Source organism: Lagenorhynchus albirostris, chromosome 15 (genome assembly GCF_949774975.1).
Source record: "Lagenorhynchus albirostris chromosome 15, mLagAlb1.1, whole genome shotgun sequence".
Lineage (NCBI taxonomy): Eukaryota > Metazoa > Chordata > Mammalia > Artiodactyla > Delphinidae > Lagenorhynchus > Lagenorhynchus albirostris.
This window is the reverse complement of record NC_083109.1, coordinates 2,169,831-2,189,353: the sequence shown is the minus strand read 5'-3', so window position 1 is coordinate 2,189,353 and position 19,523 is coordinate 2,169,831. Positions and strand designations below refer to the sequence as shown.

The 19,523-nt window shown below is 50.4% G+C and overlaps 1 protein-coding gene across 2 annotated transcripts in view; it reads left to right on the top strand.

Annotated features, from left to right (window-relative positions):
* Window positions 1-19,523, top strand: part of CDH4 (cadherin 4) — a 557,176-nt gene that overhangs the window by 404,991 nt on the left and 132,662 nt on the right. The window contains exon 4 of one of the 2 annotated variants that reach the window (XM_060122263.1): window positions 11,387-11,392. The exons of the other annotated variant lie outside the window; for it this stretch is intronic. Within the exon in view, the coding sequence (XP_059978246.1) occupies window positions 11,387-11,392 (6 nt within the window). The remainder of the gene's footprint in view (window positions 1-11,386; window positions 11,393-19,523) is intronic. 2 annotated transcript variants of the gene reach the window in all.

Below are 19,523 nucleotides of genomic sequence, written 5' to 3'. Positions count from 1 at the left end.
AGAAGTGGGCGCTGTCACTGTCCCCACGTTACAGGTGGGGAAACAGAATCATGTGACTGCAACCTCTTTGCTGCATGGGAGAACCGATGTTCTGCAAAGGAGTGCAAAAATGACTTTCTAGGGACAGCTGAGCCCGGCATTGTAACGGAGCCTGGCTGCCCTGGATTGTCAGTTTGAATCAAGGCTTCTCCAGCTTACTGGCTGACGTTCTAGGACAAGCATACAACCTCTCTGAGGTTTACTGCTCTCGAAAATGGGGCAGCTGTGTTACCTACATCTTATCCAAGGGTTGTTGAGAGGATTATGTGAGATTATGTGAGGTCAGGCAGGGTGCAGGCTCTGTGAGAGCCCTGTCCCCAAAGAGGCAAAACGTAGTTGCTCTTATTGATGTCGTTGGCATGGTCCCAGCCCTCTGCGTCACGTGCTCATCATGGCCACGGGGCCCTCACCAGGGTGGTGCCAGGGGGACAGGGAGGAGGGTCTGTGTGGGACACCGGGTCACTCAGTTGATGTGCCCTTACAGAGACCAGTGCCAACCTTTGAATAATGTCACTCTGTGTAAATGGGTTAAGGTGATGCCGGATTGCTGGTGTCCTTGGTCGCCTGCCAGAAGCAAACGTAACTCTTCTCCAGTGGAAGGTATCATATACCAGACCTCAGATTACATCTCCTTTTATATACAATGTCCAGCACTCAACTGAAAATGACTGGAGGGACAAAACAAGGTAAATAAAAATCAAGAGGAGGAGCAGATGATAATCAAAGACCCACAGGGCTCCAGGTAATAGAGTTATCAGACACAGATTTTATCATAATTATGCTCACTGTCTTTGAGCACATTAAATGCAAGATTTTGACAGAGGATTGGAAGATTAAAAAAGAATTAATTGGGCAGTTTAGGACTGAAAAATATAACAAACAAAATTAAGAGCTCAATGGACAGATATATCTGCAGATTAGACACAGTTGAAGAGAAGATTAATGAAGCAAAAAACATCAGAAGAAATATTCAGGCCAAAGTGTAAGGAGATATCCAGAGAGAAAACGCAAAGGAAAGAGTAAGAGATACTGGGAAAATGGTAAGAAGTTCTAACATGAGTATGTTTGGAATATGAGGGGGAGAGATAAAATGGAGCAAAAGTAATATATGATAAAATATCGGCAGAAAATATTCCAAAACTGGCAACAGACATCCAGGCATAGATTCAAAAAGCCCTGTGAACTCTAAACAGGATAAATATAAAGAAAACTGCACTTGGACACTTTCTTAGTCCATTCAATAGGCTATAACAAAATACCATGGACTGGGGGGCATACACACAATAGAAATTCATTTCTCACTCTTCTGGAGGCTGGAGGTCTGAATCAGAGTGGCACAGGGTCAAGTTCCCACGAGGGCCCTCTTCCAGATTGCTGCCTTCAGACTTATATCCTCACATGGCAGAGAGCAAAGACAGGAGGCCAGCTCACTCACAACTCCTGTAAGGACACTAATCCTGTTATGGAGACTCCATCCTGATGACCTCCCTTAATCCTAATCACCCCCGAAAGGCCTCACCTCCTAATATCATCCCACTGGGAGATAGGGTTTCAACAAAAGAATTTTGGGAGGACACAGTCCACACTAGGCATTTTAAGGTAAAATAGTTGAAAGCAAAAGTCAAGGAGAAAATCTTGGAAGCAAATAGAAAAGACAGAGTTTCTTTGAAAGAGGAATAATTAGATGTAAAACTGACTTCTCAACAGGAACTATGGCGGTTAGAAGACAATGGAATGATATTTTTTAAAGTGCTAAAGAAAATAGAATTCTATTATTCAGTAAAATGTCCTTCACGGAGTAAAGGTGAATAAAGACATTCTTAAACAAATAAAAACTGAAAGAATCTGTCACAAGTTGTGTTCTTCAGGCAAAAATAAGATGATTTGAAGTAGAAAACCAAGAATGAGAAGATTAAGTAGATGGGGAAATACCAGTGTATAATTACAGGGTGATGTTTTGTGGGATGTAAAGAAGATGACTCAAATTCATGACAAGAATGGCGTAGATTTTGAGAAAGGATAAATGGAGTCAAAGGGATCTAGGATGCTTGTGTTGTCCTGGAAGACGATGGAAATATCAAACTAATATTATACTTGGATGAGACACATCATTAAGAGCCATAGTGATGGATACCTTACTTTAAGGTGCATATGGAACACTGACCACGACTGACCATAGTCTAGGTCCAAAAGTAAACCTTAACTTCAGGAGTTACCTAAAGTCTACATAGTGTCTAAACTAGCACTAAATTGATAAAAATGTATCTATTATAAAAAGAGATACTTATTTCTCTTGGAATTTTCATATAATTCTAACACTACCGTATATGAAGATCTTATGCTATAGCTGGATAATTTAGTATTAGTAACACAGCACTGGGCAGGGGACAGCTAAATTCCCCCTCCATTCTAGATGTATTTCTTGTTTATTGTCACCTTTTTAGTCTTCATATTTAGGCAGTATTTTTTAAAACACCCTTAAATAACATAATTTGTCATTTTCCCCAGTAATCAATGTGAATTTTCAAATAAACATGCTTCTTAAACAATAAAAAATAGTCATAGGTTTAAGTTCTAACATAATAGATGGAAAATAGAATAATAAAACTTATCAATCCAAAAAAATGCAAGGAAAGAAAAGTGAAATTATAGAATAGGTGAGATATTTGTCTTTGAGTAGGATGGTAGATTTACAAATATATTATTAATTATAATAATTGAAAATAGATTCATTCATAATTAAAAGAAAATTAACAGGTTATATTTTTTAAAATCCAACTGTATGCAGCTTACAAAAGATACATCTAAAAAGTATAAGGATAAAAAACAAACACCGTATGCTAACACATATATGGAATCTTAAAAAAAAAATGGTCATGAAGAACCTAGGGACAGGATGGGAATAAAGACGCAGACCTACTAGAGAATGGACTTGAGGACACGGGGAGGGGGAAGGGTAAGCTGGGACAAAGTGAGAGAGTGGCATGGACATATATACACTACCAAATGTAAAACCGATAGCTAGTAGGAAGCAGCTGCATAGCACAGGGAGATCAGCTCTGTGCTTTGTGACCACCTAGAGGGGTGGGAGGGAGGGAGACACAAGAGGGAAGAGCTATGGGGATATATGTCTATGTATAGCTGATTCACTTTGTTATAAAGCAGAAACTAACACACCATTGTAAAGCAATTATACTCCAATAAAGAGGTTGGAAAAAGAAGTATAAGGATAGAGAAAGTTGAAAGTAAAAGCATGGGGAGGGAAATACCATGCAAATACTAATGAAAAGGAAGTTGGTAACGAGGGCTCTGTTACTATAAGAATCAAATTTGTGTGCACTTGTAATATGACTTCAAAATATTTGAGCAAAAATTGATAGAACTAAAAGGAGAAATAAATAAGTATACAATCAATGGTAAATTTTAACAACTATCTCTGAGTAAGTAACAGAACAAGCAGACAAAATATCAGGAAGGAAATAGAAGATTCGGAGCACAGAGTTAAGAAGTCTGACCTTAGTGAGATGTACATAAAACACAGAAACCGACCGCTGCTAAATACAGATTCTTTTCAAGTGTACTCAGAACTTCTACCAAATTTAGCCATAGGCTGAGCCTTCAAGCAAAATTCAACAGGCTTCCAAAGTTTAGAATCAAACATAGTTTGTGTTCTTACCTCAGAGCAATTAAGCTAGAAATCGATAACAAAGAAAATAACTGAAAAATCCCCATAGATTTGGAAGTTAAGTAAGTGCCTTCTTATTAACCCTCGGGTAGAAAAGAAATCACGTGGAAACGAGGGAATATTCTGAACTGAGTAATAAAACTAGCTGGATGTAGCTGAAGCCACACCAGATAGAAACGCGTAGCCTTACATACATACGTTAGAAGATAAAAAGGCCGAAAATCAGTGATGTTAACGTTCATCTCAAGAGATTATAAAAAGAACAGGAAATGAAACACTTTGTGTTTCCACACAAAGGAGAAGATAATGAAACAGAAAATAATAGAATCAACAAAGACAAAAGTTGGTTCTCTACTGAACTGTAGACTCAGTAAGAAAAAAACCCTGCAAATAATCTCTATCTGGAATGGAAAGAGGACGTCGTGACCAATCGCACAGACATTAGAAAGGTCATTTGCGGGCATTATGTACAATTTATACCAATATATTTGAAAATATACGTGAAATGGATAACATTCTAGAATATAAAATTTACCAAAACTAACATGAAAGGAAAATCTGAACTGTTTCATTATTATGAACAAAATTTTAATTCAAATTTTTATCACAAAAAAATACCCGCACCAAGATGGCTCCACTGGTAAGTTGTAACCAAGCTGTAAGGAGTTAAAACTCATCTTACAAGAGGAGTCACTTCCCCAACCAAATGGGCACCATGCTGAAACCAGCAAGAACCTTGCCCAAAGCCAGCACGAACCTTGAAAGAACAGTGAGAGAAAGGGTCGTCACGTGCCAATCCACTCATAAGGAGATGGGAAAAAGCCAAAGCAAAATATTAACACACTCAAATTCAGCCATGTTCACGTGGGATATATAATGGCCGCATTCGTCTGTTCCAAGAATGTGAGATTTGCTTTAACACTTAAAAGTTAATCCAAGTAGGTCAACACAGAATAAAGAGTAAACATCACATGATCATCTGAATACTGACTGTTAAATTTAACTTCATTCAGGATGAAAATATTCAACAAGTTAGGAAAAGAAGAGGCCATTCTTAATCTCACAAAGCGTGTCCACAGCAAACATTCAGTCTACAGTCGAAATATTCGAAGCCTTCCTTGACATCAGAAATAGGACAAGGACACTCACATTACACGCCAGAGCTTCAAGCCAGTGAGGTGAGGCAAGAAAAAGAAATTGGAATAAATAGAACTAGCGTTATGTGTAGCTTATATAATTGTGAATGTAGAAAATCCAAAATAATCTGTAGATAAGTAACTGGAATTAATGAATGATGTTAGTTTAGCAAAGGCGCTGGATATAAAAGCAATTGCACCTCTACGGACCAGGAGTAAATAGTTAGAAAATAAAATCTGAACCAGATACCAATTACAATAGCATTAAAAATTATAGTTAGGGCTTCCTGGTGGCGCAGTGGTTGAGAGTCCGCCTGCCGATGCAGGGGATGTGGGTTCATGCCCCGGTCCGGGAGGATCCCACATGCCACAGAGCGGCTGGGCCCGTGAGCCATGGCCGCTGAGCCTGCGCATCCGGAGCCTGTGCTCCACAACGGGAGAGGCCACAACAGTGAGAGGCCTGCGTACCGCGAAAAAAAAAAAAAAATTATAAACCTAACAAAAAATTTTCAAGACCCTTACATATTACTGAGAACAATTAAAGAAGATCTTTAAAAATAGAGGGATGTGCCCTGCTCATAACATAAGAGACTCAAAGTTGTGAGGGTGTCAGTTCTACCCAAAGGTTTCCATAGATTCAACACAATCCCAACAAAAATCCCAGCATGTTTTTTCTTTGCTTGTCTATAGAAGGGTTAAGAGCTGACTTTAAATTTTTAAATAGAAATACAAGGGGCCAAGAATAACCTAGAAGCACACAAAGATGCGAGGACCTGGTGTTCCAGACATCAAGACTACAAGTAAAGCACGCCACTACTGGCACGTGGGGCCCAACGTGGGCCGCCCTGCGCACTGCAGGGTGTTCAGCGGCATCCCCGACCCCCACCCGCTAGATGCCAGCAGCGCCCCAGCAACCCCGCTTGCACCCAAAGCTGTCTCCAGTCATTGCCAAATGCTCCCCAGGGGCAAAACCGCCCCATCGGAGAACCACTGAGCTACAGTGATTAAATGGTGTCGTTTGAGAGCAAAACAAATGGAACAGAATAGCAAGCCCAGAAAAAATACTTAATGTTTTAAAAAATCGTCTTCATGGAGGTTTAACTTTTATTCACCACGGTTCACCCACTTCACATACACGACTGGATGAACCTTGTCAGATGCACACGGCACCGACCCTTGAATTGAGTGGCACCAGATGGCAAAGGCCAGAAAGCTTCAGCCCACAGGTCGCGTCTGACCTGCCACCTGCCTTTTGATGGCCTGAAAGCTAAGAATGGTTTCTGTATTTTTAAATGGTTGTATAAGTGCCTGTATTAATATCCTCGACTTTGCTTCTTGGCCTACAAAGCCTAAAATATTTAACTCTCTGACCCTTTAACAAAAAGCCTGCTAAGCCCTGCTTAGAATAGTGGGTGAGGACTATCTCTTCAATACGTGATGCTGGGCCAGTCGGGTACCCTTAAGGGGAAAACGTGAAGTGACCCTGTACCACACTCCACACCCCAGATCAGTTCCAGGTGGGCTGTCAATCTGCGTGTTCAAGACAAACCAAATGGAAGAGACTATAGGGAGTGACGTGTGGGGAAAGCTTCCTTATACACAACCCAGGAAGCACGGGGTATCCAGGGCAGGTCGATGATTGGACCTGGTTACAAATAAGAATGTACTCATCAGAGCACATACTTAAGAAAGTGAAATGATAAGCCAGAGCTGGAGAGAGGATATTTGTGACCCTTAATGTCTGACAAAGGAGGCACGTCCAGAATATATAAAGAGAGCCTCAAATCACTACAGAAAGACAGATAACCTGATGACAGAAGAAAAAAGAACACAGGCTGTCCACCAAAGACAGGAGCCCGTGTGTGGGTCAGTGTGAGGACCTGTCCGCCTCAGCAGGGCAATGCAGATTAGAGGCGAAAATCCACCGGGATGGCTAACCTTAGAAAGACTGGAAGTACCAAGTATTGGTGAGAAGGTGCAGAACCTGGAGTTACCATGTGCTCTCCGTGGGCGTGCACAATGGTGCAGCCTCTCTAGCAACAACGGGCGTTTTCATTGGAAGCTGAATATACGTTTGCCTGGTTGAAAGGAAAACCATTCCTCTTCTCACACTTCTGACACCAAAGGGGTAGGTTTTCCACCCCAACCAGTTCTCTGACTTTCCGTGGACACCAACTGGGTGTTCTCTAATTTAATTCAGTTCTGACACTCACAGCCCGGAGTCAGCGCAGACCCCGCATGCTCAGGGTTCAGTCCCGAAAGCCCACCCCCCTTCGGGCGTCAGTTACAAGTGGTGGGTCTCCAGGTTACTCGCTTCCGCCCGGCTCGGTTCCCGCGACCCCCACCTCAGTTCAATAATTTGCTACGATGGGTTACGGAACTCGGGGCAACACTCACTTACTATTCCTGGTTTACCATGAAGGATATTATAAAGGAACCAGAGGAGCATCAGATGAAGAGTTACTTAGGGCAAAGTCTGGAAGGATGTCAAGTGCAGGCGCTTCTATCCCTGTGGCGATGGGGTGCACCACCCTCCTGGCACATGGACGTGTTCACCAACCTCGAAGCTCTCCACACCCCAGAGTTTAGGGGTTGTTATGGAGGTTTCGTCACGTAGGCGTGATCGATTAACTCGACCTCCAGCCCCTCCCCTCTCCCCAGAGGATAGGGTGTGGGTCTGAGAGCTCCAAGCTTCTAATCATGGCTTTAGGCTTTCTGGTGGCCAGCCCCCTCCAGGAGCCCACCCAGAGTCACCTCACTAGAACAAAAGATGCTCTCTTGCCCAGGAAATTCCTAGGGGCCTAGGAGCTCTGGGTAAAATACTTCTGTCAGCCCATCACTGCAGAGATTGGTTTTGAGAGCTCTGTGTCAGGAATAGAGGGCAAAGACCAAATGTGTATTTTTTATTGTGCTGCTGGTTTTAGGTACAAGCCCAACGGAAGTGTGTACACATTCGTACCATCAGCTCTGCACCAGAATTTGATAAACCTGAAAGGAACCCAAACGCTCATCCTCATTACGTTGGATAAGTACCTGGTGGTGGATTCATACAGTGAATTTCTATATAGCAGCACAAATGAACAAAGCAGCAGGATGGGTAAATCTCCCAGACACATATCGAGGGAAAGAGGGCGGGCACCCAGGCAGGAAAGTGCAGACTGTGAGTCCAGACGTGGACAGCTCAGAGTGTGTGTACAGCCACGCAGGGGACCGCTGTGGGAGGCGGGAGGAGGTGGCCCTGGTGGGGGCCTGAGGGACGTGAGGGGTCCTGGGGGCAGGTGTTCATTCTGTGATCATTAGTGTGTCTGTTCACTGACGTTTCAAGCACTTTCCTGCATGTTGTTTATAATTCACAATTTTCAAACATTTTTTAATGCATGCAGAGGGCTTCCTGGCTGGGTGTGGAAAGGTGGGGTGTTCAACGAGAACGTCGCCAGCGGGAGTTCTGTTAGCAGAAGTTTCTAGAAACACAAGGGCCTCCTTCAGAGGAGCCATTTGCAGTGTTAAAAGTCCCGAGAAGCTCTTAGCAAAAGGAGCCTTGAAGCCAATCCCTGGAGGAGGGCGCGAGGGGACCCCCTAATTTCCCGGTTCCATAAATTCCACCTCTCCCGTGTCGAGGTCCTGTCAAGCGCAGTCTCCCTTGTCCGTTATTCCAGCGACTGTGGAGCCAGCAAAACTGACAGCTTTCCAGTTAGGTGAACCATAAAAATTTGGCAACTTCTCCCCTTTTCCTTTCCTTTCTTAGCAACAATTTAAAGGCGGTCTTTTTGTGGGTAATACAAGCAGGGCTGGAATCTGGAAGAACTTTTTTGTGTGCAGTCTTGCAGGAAAGCTGATAGCAATTCAATTAGAAAATTTAATTAAGTCACGTATTTCCCACGGGAGTGCTGAATCGCCCCCGAGGAATGAGCGCAATATTCCAGCCCAACAGTAAATACCGAAGATAAAGTTCCTCGCACCGTTGTCATCTGACTGGCTGCGGTAGCGCTTGGAATTGTCGATGGGACCTGTGGGTATAGTTTGCAAGAAAGAAACTGTTGTTTATGAAACTAATATTGGGTCTTAGAGTATGTCAGCATCTATGAAAGATAAACTCAGCTGAGCGTTACCCAGCAGCCGGACCAGGCCCAGACGCTGAAGCGCCTTCTTTCCTTGGGGTCTTGGCCTCCATGGGTGGATGGGCTGAACTTTGCCCCCCAGAGTTCCTGTGTTGAAGTCCAAACCCACAGAACCTCAGAATGGGACTGGGTTTTCAGATGTGGTTAGTTCAGGTGAGGTCCCTAGGGCAGACGGACCCTAATCCAACATGACAAGTGAACTTATTAAGAGGGGAATTTGGACGCAGACACGCTCACGGACAGAACTTCGTGTGCAGATGAAGACAGGGATCGAGGTGCTGCTTCTACGAGCCGAGGAACCCGGAAGACTGCCGGCAGCCACCAGAATCTAGGAGAGGGGCTGGGCCAGATCTGCTTGGCCCTCGGGAGGGACAGCCCCGCCACGCGGGCGCCTTGGCCTGTGGCCTCCAGAACTGAGACATGAACGTCCACTGTGGAAGCGCCCCAGTCTGTGGTGCTTTGATTCGGTGACACCAGGACACTCAGTCACCAGGGGTGTGGCCAGTGCCTTCCAGCTGAGGTGGACGCCCAACCCTGGGGCTGTGCCGACAGACCCAAGGCAGCCTCCCAAAGGTGGGATGTGAGTCCGGAGCCGGGCATCCAACCCAGTGTTCCTGATGCCTCAAGTCCTCTCCTCGCCTCTGCTTGGGTCTCCAGGACCGGCAAGGACAAGTCTTGCCAAGATTCTTTAAGCCCCTGGGGTCCATCACCCCCATCCCCACAGTCTGCCCCCTGCGAGTGGGCAGAGCCCATCTTGGTATCATGGATGCCCAGGTGGGTTACAAGACAATGGAATGGAGAGGGCCTGGTTGAGAAGCAATTCCTGCAACCCCCTGGAGGTGCAGCCCCTAAGGAAAGTCTGGCCCATGAGCGACCCTGCATCCCACCATCACCCGCTTTCCATGAGCGCCAGAGGGCTAGTGCCCGCGCCTGAACCCCTACACTGCCAACTCGGAGTTTTAACCAAAGGGGGCGCGTGGGGCTTTCCACGCCAGGCGTCACCTTGGGAAGGCACCTGAAGGTCATTAGGTGGAGCTGAGTGACAGAGTGCACGCCTTCAGAAAGTAGCAAGACGGTCCTTTTATGCTTTTCCAAAAGACGGCCTCAATGTGACTGAGAAACAGCAACTCCCAGAAAACAGACAACGGCGTGGTCGGCGAGCTTGCAGACGGCCGTCTACGCGCCTCTTTCCCCGGAGGGCGGCAGCTGCGTTAGAGAGTGATGACGGGCTCCTCGCTCCTGCGGGTGCCGGCGGTGCTGCCGACGCGGGCCTGCTTCAGGCGCGGGCTTGCTGCCTGGGGGACGGCAGGAGAAACGGGCTTCCTTCTCCACGGCAGAGACCGTGCAACTGCCGGGAAGGAGGCTGGTCCCTGTCCAGAGTCTTTGGTCATGACCACAGCCCGGTGGCCCGCCCCGGCGACGGGCGATCAATAGTAGATCTCAGCGGATGCGCAGAGCTCCCCAGAAGACTGCAGCGTTTAACTCTGCCAGCGTGAAGGCGTGAGTGATCTCTAATTGCTGGAAGGTGCGTCTTCTGCAGTTGTGGAGAGCCGCCCCGGGGTCCGCAGGTGGAGGAGGTCCAGCTCGGGCTGTGTTTCAGGCTGCAGATGGCCTTGAGCGAGTGTCAGGGTCAACCTTTCATTTTGCAGAGGAAAGGTGCCCAGGGTCCCACAGCCCAGGGAGAAAAGCATCACGGTCATTGGTCACTTTCCCTGGCCTGTCCCAGGGGGCACCGTCTCACGGAGATTTGAGGGGGACGAGGGAATGAAGATGACGGGTGGCTCACTGACTCCCACGGCTGTGGGGAGCAAAGGGCACGAGAAAGAGGGGCCACTGCCAGGCAGGGAAGCCTTGGACACGCAGGCCAGGGGAGAGGAATGGACCGCACGATCCTGCCCTGTCTCGTTCCTGTGGGCCAAGGAGCGAGAGCCCGAGGGGGCAAGTGAGCGGCGGGCGTGCTCGAAGGACTCTGAGCCCCGTGAGTCAGAAAGATCCCAAGTCGCTCCCTTGGTCACTGGGCGAGTGAAGGCGGTTTGCATGTCGCCGCCGGACACTTTGTAATGTTCTGAGATGCAAACGGCATCACCGGGCATTGGTCCCACGAGGGCGGCGACAGGCCTGACCACTGAGAAGCAGCCACGGGCTGGACTGGGGGGCTGGCGGGGGGCTGGGCCGGGAGAGGGTAGAGGCTGCGCTGTGTCCTGGGGGTCAGGAGGGTGACATCTGAGTCGAGACCCGAGATGAGAGAAGCCGTCATTCCCACAGAGGGAGCATCACAAGCGGGGGGAGGTGGCCGGGCAGGTCGCTGGCCAGGCGGCCCTTGGTCAGGCTCTGAGTCTATTTTAGGGTGTGTCAGGACCCCAGGGAGGGCTGAAAGCGGGGCGGGAGGGGGGCTCCTTCTGCTGCAGCCCCGGGTCGGCCAGCACAGCGCTCAGCCTGCTTCCTGCTTGTCTCTGCAGGGCTGGTTTGCTAAGTGGGGTGGAGGCCCCCAGGGGCCAGCCCAGCTCCGTCTCCCACCCCGTGGGGTCCATCACCCCTCACCGCTGTGCTCTGGCCACTGTCCCCTCCCTGCCCTGGGAGGTCCCGCCACCCAGTACCCCTGCCTGGATCCTAGAATCTCCCCTCTCTCAGCTTCTCCTTTTCCTGAAACAAAACAAAAGCCTCAGAGGGCACGAGGCCATGCCCACCCCACCAGATCCACCACTTTGCCCCCATGTCCCTATGGGGGTGATGTCGCGTCACTTCTGCAGGACCTGTCCCGCCCCCCCAGCAGCGCTCTCCTGCAGCAAAGCAAGCACTGTGATGTGAGTACAAAAAGGAGAGGAGAGAGACCCTCCCTCACTGCCTGTCACACGCTAACCTTCCTCCTGACCAAAGCCTTCGAGGATCACCCACAGCAACAAAACTGACCATTTTTCTCACTAATTGACACCAATATGAGTGATGCCACTCGGTCCCACTGCAAACAGCTCCAGGAAAAAGTCATACATTCTGGTCTAACTTGCTAGTTTAATTTTTTTTTTTTTACTGTGATTGTATTTTTTTTCTGTAAACTACAGAGTAATTTCATTTACTTTGTTCCTAGCAAAACATAATTTTCTGGATTCTCCAGACCCAGTTACCAGCCAGGGTACTCGCAGGAGATGCCTGGAGACAGCTTCGCTTGTGTCAGCGGGAGGAGTGGGGGGCAGGCGGAACCGCTCGGGCGCTGGGGGTCCTTGCCGTGTGGGGGGTGGGGGGGCGACGATGGCCGAGCAGCCTGGCCGGGCTCGTGGAGGTGACACACACACACACACACACACACACACACACCACACACACACACACACACACACGGTGGGGCAGACTTGTCTGAACATTCGGGCATCCCCCCAACTTCCTTACCGTGGCCCGTAAAGCAGACATGTCCTCCGCTGTGCTCCCATCCATTACACCTGCATCCTGCCCGCTCCCTGGGCTGCACGGATGGGCGCATTGTCTTGTGTCTTCATTTCTGGGTGGACACAAGGCTGAAGAGGGCAAGGGGTGTGCTCTGAGCGTCTGTTAAAAGAAGTGTGGCTTTGACACTACTGAAGTACGTGAAGCCTTCCCTCGGGATGATGGTGATGGATGCAAGTTGCCTAAAGAACTGCGTCTCAGCTGTTCCCCCAGGGCTGCTCCCACCCTGAGTCCCGGGCCCATCTGCCTAGGACACGGGGGCACTGGGCGCCAGGGTCGCAAAGCACAGGCAGCATCTCCCCTCCATGTCAGGGCGCCCCCGTCCAAGCCGAGGAGCAGGGCGGGGCCGAGGGAGTGGCCTGGGTTCCGAACCCAGCCCCATGAGCCTGGGCCAGTCCCCAGACCTCTGCCCAGGTGTGAGTGAGCACAGTGCCAGCCCCTGCCTTCCTGGGCTGTCACGGGCGAGAGTGAGCAGGCGGGAGGGGGCGTCCGTCCCTGCCCCCTGCCCCGCACACAGCAAGCAGCGTGTACGGGAGTGTTTGCTTAAGACTGTCCTTCCAAATATAGATGCACAAGAAATAATCATGCTATTTCATTCAGGAAAACTTTCTTTGTATGATTTTTATGGGAATTTTCAAAACAATCTCCCCTTCTTAGAAGAGATCGCAAGTAAGAAATACCGTAGTGCTTTACGGGGCATAGATACGGCATTTGTCTTCCCTATAGTGTCGTGGATGTAAAAACAAAATCCACTAAGTGCCTTTTCAGAACCAAACTCATGCAAATGTTTGTTTAGAATGGCTCCCATGCTCTGTTTGTTACAGAACGGAGATATCTTTCTGTTGTTTTATTTTGTGTTTGTTAAATACCGTTTTATTCTGTAGGTCCTTAGCTACCATGGAAACCAGGCAGAAGGCTGCAGACAGAACCCTAGTTAAATGTTTAAAATATACATGCTTGCAGGCAAACAAAAAGTACCATTTTTCAAATGTATATCGAAAGGGAAGCGAAGGGAGAGAAATGGACAATCTGTATAGATTTTGGTGCCTTTTTTTTTTTTTATGAAATCTAATTATCCTCGGTGAAAATCAGTACTGGGTTTGACATTTGGGAGAGCTGAGGAGTGGAAGGATGCTATTTCCCTTATTGAAGCATGTTTAACCCAAAGCTCTAAGGAAGCAATGAAAACAGGAAGGCTGGGGAATCAGAGACAGGGGAGAGGGTCGTAAACAACACTGACATTTGGGGAATGAGTCTCGTCTACCCTTGTTCCAGCATAAGCAGTGTTAGTCTACAATGCAGACGTGGCACGTCATTCCCCAAGTGTTCCATTTTGAGTACAGACCCATGAAATTCGTAACCCGGGGGCCCCAGGCCCTACATTGGTCGTGTTTCCGTGGCTGGGACGAGCCACCTCCTTCCCCAACATCGGGGCCACCGAGAGGGTCAGGTGAGACTCTGTGAGTGGGTCTTGGTCACTCTGCATGGAAGAAGGTGCGGGAGCCTGCAGGGCTGGACGCTGGACGCTGGTTGAAAGGAAAGGGGTCCCGGGTGGATGCCCCGGTGATGCCTCGTGCGGTGAGACACGCGGGCTGGTCGACCTTCGTGGCGGAAGAGAAGCAGCCCGGCCTCATCAGGGCTCCATCCTGAGGACCTCCCCTGCCTGCATCTCGCGGGAAGCTCAGTGCAGGTGCAGGTCCCAGACCCCTGTCCCTCCGCTGCGCACCCACTGCCCAGAGAGGGGCTGGACGCACTGCTCCTCGGCACATGGCCCAGTCTGGAGACCAGAGAGCAGGGAAGTTAAAAAACACAATCCCCTCCAGCCTGCCCATCCCCTGCCTCCGCATTCAGGGTCCACGCGCTGCCAGTCAGGGAAGGAAGATCACACAGGGCACCTTCCCGAGAAGGCACTGCCCTGGGTAATGAAAGCCCATGATTCCATCGCGGGGGGGCCGGAAAGCTGACCCCAGGCCCCTTGATCGAGAAGGTGTCCTCGTGGACGCTGGCGGTCAGCTCGCCTGGTTGGCACATCCCACGGGGAACTAACTTGAAAATGTCCCCATAAATGTAGCTTTTGTTGAATCGGGTGGACTTGTGTTCATGCTATTTTCTCAAAAGTGGGGGGAGTTTACAGTGCTGAGGCAGGGCGGCACGGGACCCAACAGCTGTGTGGGAGGGCCCATGGGGGGTCAGGCTGTCATCTGTGACCCCATCTTCGAAGGTCAGGGCTGCCAGGCGCTCCTTAGAGACGCACCGGGATCTGGGAATGTTGAAGCTGTTTTCATATCCACGTCACCTCTTGAGGGCAGTGGCTTCTGCTGGGCCATCTTCTCTGGAGGACAGTGGAGCTCGTCGCACTCTGCAGCAGCGGCCGGGCGTCCGTGGGGTTCCGTGTATGGGGTGAGGATAGGGGTGTGTCCAGGGCTTGGGCCAGAGGCTGGCTTTGGTGGTGGCGAGTGCAGGGCGCACGCGCAGGACCATGCTTTTGCTCCCAGCTCTTCAGAAGGGGCAGTTGGGTTTTTGGACTCTTTGTATCTTGTTCAGACTTTGCCCCAACTGCGCCGTGGGTGCAGTTCTTTTCAGTCCCTTATAGTCTCTTTGTATCTGTTGCTCAAGGAGACGTCTGTCCAGGTGCAAGCCCTGCAGCAGAGGGTCCCGGGTCCCAGGTCCCTGCCTGTCTCGCAGTGGGACCCGTCACCTACACTCCCGTCACCAGGAGAGGTGAGCAGTACATATCGCTCATTCGCTGCTAGGCGGCTGTCACCCTCCTCAAACCATGATGGCTGGGAAGGGACTTGCTGCCTTGAAGACAGTCTGCGTTGTTTATATTCCCGCTCAGCGCCGCTTCTGAGTGTTTCGTGAGTCACCTATTTGCTTATACTTGGCTCTTCATAAGTCTGTGTTCCTACCAGGCGAGTGGTTGGGTGATAGAAAAAGATGACAGATTGTAACTTCCTGCATGTAGATTGGAGGAGGTGCATATGACTGTCGTCCTCCCCTGACACTTTCCTCTCTCTTTTTTTTTCCTTTTTGAAAAAAAGAAAAAAAAAAGAGGCGATAATTTAAAACCTGCCCCAGGTCGGTTTTACATTATTCATCTTTCACTTGTGAATGATGATGGAAAGGAAGTGACCCAGCTTCTTCCTAATGTCGGGGAGTCCCTGAAGACCTCACCTAGAAGCCACACTTGATTATTCTCATAATCAGACACACAGAGCGACCCTCCTTACAAGGAGAGCAGGCCCCGGGCAGGCACAGGGCTGCTGGGAGCTTAAGAAAATAAGATAATATGCCCGGTGAGAGATAAAAGACAAAAGCCACCTTGGGAAGGCGGGTGTGCGGGTCGCTGCTGGTCTCCAGGTTTGGGCTGGTGCCAGGAGAAGGTGGAAAATGATGACTTTGCGGGAGGATGGCAGTCGTGCAGCTTGCCTGTGAATCCGGGGCCTCGGCCTTCCCGTGAGAGTGGAAGACGGTCCTTGTCTCCATTCCTCCCCTTTTCTCTTGAGTTCACTGAGCTGTGTTCCTGAGCGTGGGGGTTTTGTCACTTTGTCCCTGGAGAGAGGATGCCTGTGCCTGAGGCTGGTCCTGAAAACCTGCCGAGAGAGAAACGCCAAGCCCAGAGACGAGGTGACCGAGAAGGGTCTTAGACCCCCGTCCTGGCCTCCCCAGATGCCCACGTGCTCTAGACAGAGCGGGTGTACACACCCCTCGAGGGGGACCAGCCCAAGCAACCGCACAGGCACGGGGTGGCGTTTTGTCTTTGCAAAGTGCGAGTCCGCTGGGGCAGTGACTCCGTAGCTCACCTGTATCGCTCAGGAGCGAGACCACGGAACCCCCCCAGGTTGTGACCTGAAGAAGCTACGCTCCAGAAAGTACCCCAGCCTCCTGCCCACGCCCCAGCTGCCCCCAAAGCGCAGAGCTTGTCCAGCTCCGGGGCGGGAAACGGAGGCCCAGAGGCAGGATAAGACTCATCCCGGGCCCCAGGCCCGCCGCTAGGACCCCAGCCTGGGGAGGCTCCTCCCCTAGTAAGTCACCATTTCAGCATCGTCAGCAGAACGGATCCGATGCTAAGCCCGATGGATGGAGGCTCAGTGGGAGAGGCCATCTGAGATGAGAAATGCTTTGTAAATAAGAGCTGATAAGGAGCAGACAGATCTAGGGCCTCACAAATGAGCGCCTGGCCTCTGCGTGGTCTGCACCTGGGAGCCACGGCCCCTACCCTTCCTCTGCCCCTTTTGGGAAAGGCCCGCTGCAGGCGGGACAGGGCAGACGCGTGTCCTGAGCGGCCCTGGCCCCTCAAGATGCCCCTGCAAAAGCCCGTCTGCCACCCCTTCCTGGGATCAGGGCTCCGAGGGGTCCCCAGGGGCCGCCACCCCCGCTGCACACCGTCCCCGCTCGGACGCTGCTTGTCGAGCACCAGCTCCTCCCTGGGGTGGGCTGGGCTGAGAGTCCCATCAGAGGACCAGGCGATTCCTCAGCGCTCGCCACCCTGCGAACCTGCAGGGTGCAGCTTGGCTGACTCCAAGGCCAGCGCGGCCGTCAGGACCCTCTCCGACCCCCACCAGTTACAAGACCTCTGACTTGGGCTGAACTGTCTGTAAGGAACAGCCTGTCGGGGCCGGGCTGTTGGTTCTGAGGAAATTGTGACGCATTACATACACAGAGAGAGAAACAAACAAAACACACACATGTGTACACACGTGCATGTGTATACGATACATAGCACAGAGGCACGTGCACATATGTGTGTGTGCACGTGTGTCTATATGTGCCTGCCCCGTACATACATGCGTGTGCCTGTGTAGGTGAACGTGCACATGTGTATCAGGAGCATAGAGGCCACATTCACGTTATCACCCAGCACCTGCCATCGTTGGCTCAGAAACACGGGTGACCGGGGCGCAGTGGGGAAATCGGCAGCTGTCGTCTGTTCGGAAACACCTTCGAGAGCGGCCAGAAACATGATTTACCATTAGTATGATTACGCGTCGGGGTTTGCGTGCCGCACTCTGAACGGCCCGAGGTCCGCGCGGGTCCCGAAGCGCGTGCGCGCCTCATCAGGTGACGGGTCATTGTCGTCATCGGCGTTCCTCCCCCGGAGAAGTGGGTGTGTCTGCCCAGCTGAAGCTAGTGCAGGTCTGGCATTGATCTTCGCCAGATTTTGTTATTACACTTGTCTCACAGCTTTAAAATAGTAGCAAATATGTGCAATTTATTTAAACAACACTAGGGAAATTAACGCCATGCAAGCTCAGCCTAAGCAAATGAAGACAAAGCAGGTTTTTAAAAGGAGAACGGCTCGATGAAAACCTTGACAATTCCGAGTCTAGAATGAAGAGGCTCGGGTGAGCTTCTGAAGGTGCCCAAGCATCAGCGGGCGAGGCAGACCTGCATTCTCTGTGCCGCACGTGGGAGACGTGGCGGAGCCGGGACGGCCAGGCTCCACCTCCCAGAGGCCGTGCTTGTGGCCGGGACTCCTGCCCCAGCACCCCACACACGCACGCAGACGCGCTCAGAGCAAACACCAAGCGGGTCCCCTCTGCTGAGGCAAGTGCCTGTGCCGGGTGACCCTCGTTTCCTGTGAGGCCGGGAGCCCCCGCAAGGTCATGCGTCTGTGGAGCGTGGCAGTCCCCCGGAGGGCTCACTGAGCACACACGGCAGGCGTCAGCGCAGAGGTGGGGAGTCCAGGTGGGAATCTCACACTTGGCATTGCTAACCTGGAAGCTGACGCCGCGGGAACTCAGAAATGCCTCTGCTGGTCCGAGGTTTTTCACTGACGTCCTTGGGCCTCTCCGATGGGAATGTCCATGCCCAGCCCACTGCACGCTGACATGAGGACCCGTAGAGGGGATGGGGCCCCATGAAGAAACCCCAGAAGTGAGGGGGGCACACAGATCCTGCCTCTGCCTAAAGAGCTGTGTGGCCTTCACAAGTGACTTGGCCTCTCTGAGCTGCCCGGTCGCCTCCCTGGTAGAGGGGGGATGACCTTCCTGTAGCCTTGGCAGTAGGGAAGATGCAGGCAGAGACGGTTCAGAACGCTCAGTGCCCACAAGGCGTTGGCTGCCCCTGACACGTGGAGAGCAGTTGTCTGCATCCTGGCTGCAAGGGGGCGGGGTGTGGCCAGGACCATCCTGAACACTGTTCTGTGATGCTCATCAAGGAGTCTAGAGATGACCCCACCCCTGTCATCGGGAGAGATGCAGGGTTGGTCACAAGGCAGCATCTGTTAGTTTGACTTGAATAGATGTTGAGAGAATGTCATGTCTCCGTGGAAATCAAGGCCACTGGGGATGCACACACCTCACGTGGATTCTTCTCATGAAGGATGCAAAGCGACCTAGGGAAGCCTTTTGGTTTTTAATTGCTGCAGACTCTTAAGTGTAGGAGCTCAACACAAAAGACAGCAGGACCCCTGGTGGGGAAAGTCCCAGAGGGGGGTCTCCTTGGAGTGTGGCTTGTCCAGATGGATTTTTCCATTGATGTAGCATCAAGTTTTGGCGTTCAGGACTGACATGTTTTTTTGGTTTTTTTAATTAGTTTTGTCTATGTGTGTCTAACTTATTTCTATGCAGCTTTTTTGCAAAAGGGAGTGGGGAAGGTTCAATGGGCAATGGTGAGACCAACAGGTTCTCACTGGGTGGGAGCTCAGCTGGAGGGTGGGGACCCCGCCGTGATTGGAGAGGGGCCACCGCCTAGGGCCTCCAGCCAGCTCTGTCCTCTCTGGCTTGGGCTGTCCTGGTCCAAGGTCTGTCTCTGCCACGTGAGCTCTCATATGCTCCTGGCTCTGAGACTCGGAGTGAAATGAACATCAACCATGAGAACGGTGTGGAGGCACCTTGAAAATAAACATGGAGGCGATATAGGTGCAGATGTCTTGTGTATACGTGAGTCCTGTTAGCTCTTCTAATTATACAATTTCATGTACATTATAACATTCAGAAATACAGAAAGGTAAAAGGAATAAATTAAAATAAAAACTCACTCGTGACCAGAGAAAACCAGAGTTTACATTTCTATGTATTTCCTTCCAATCTTTTCTCTATCCTTTTAAAAAACATGGGGACTTATGCTGCCTGTATACTTTGGTGCCATTTCTCCACTTCCTAT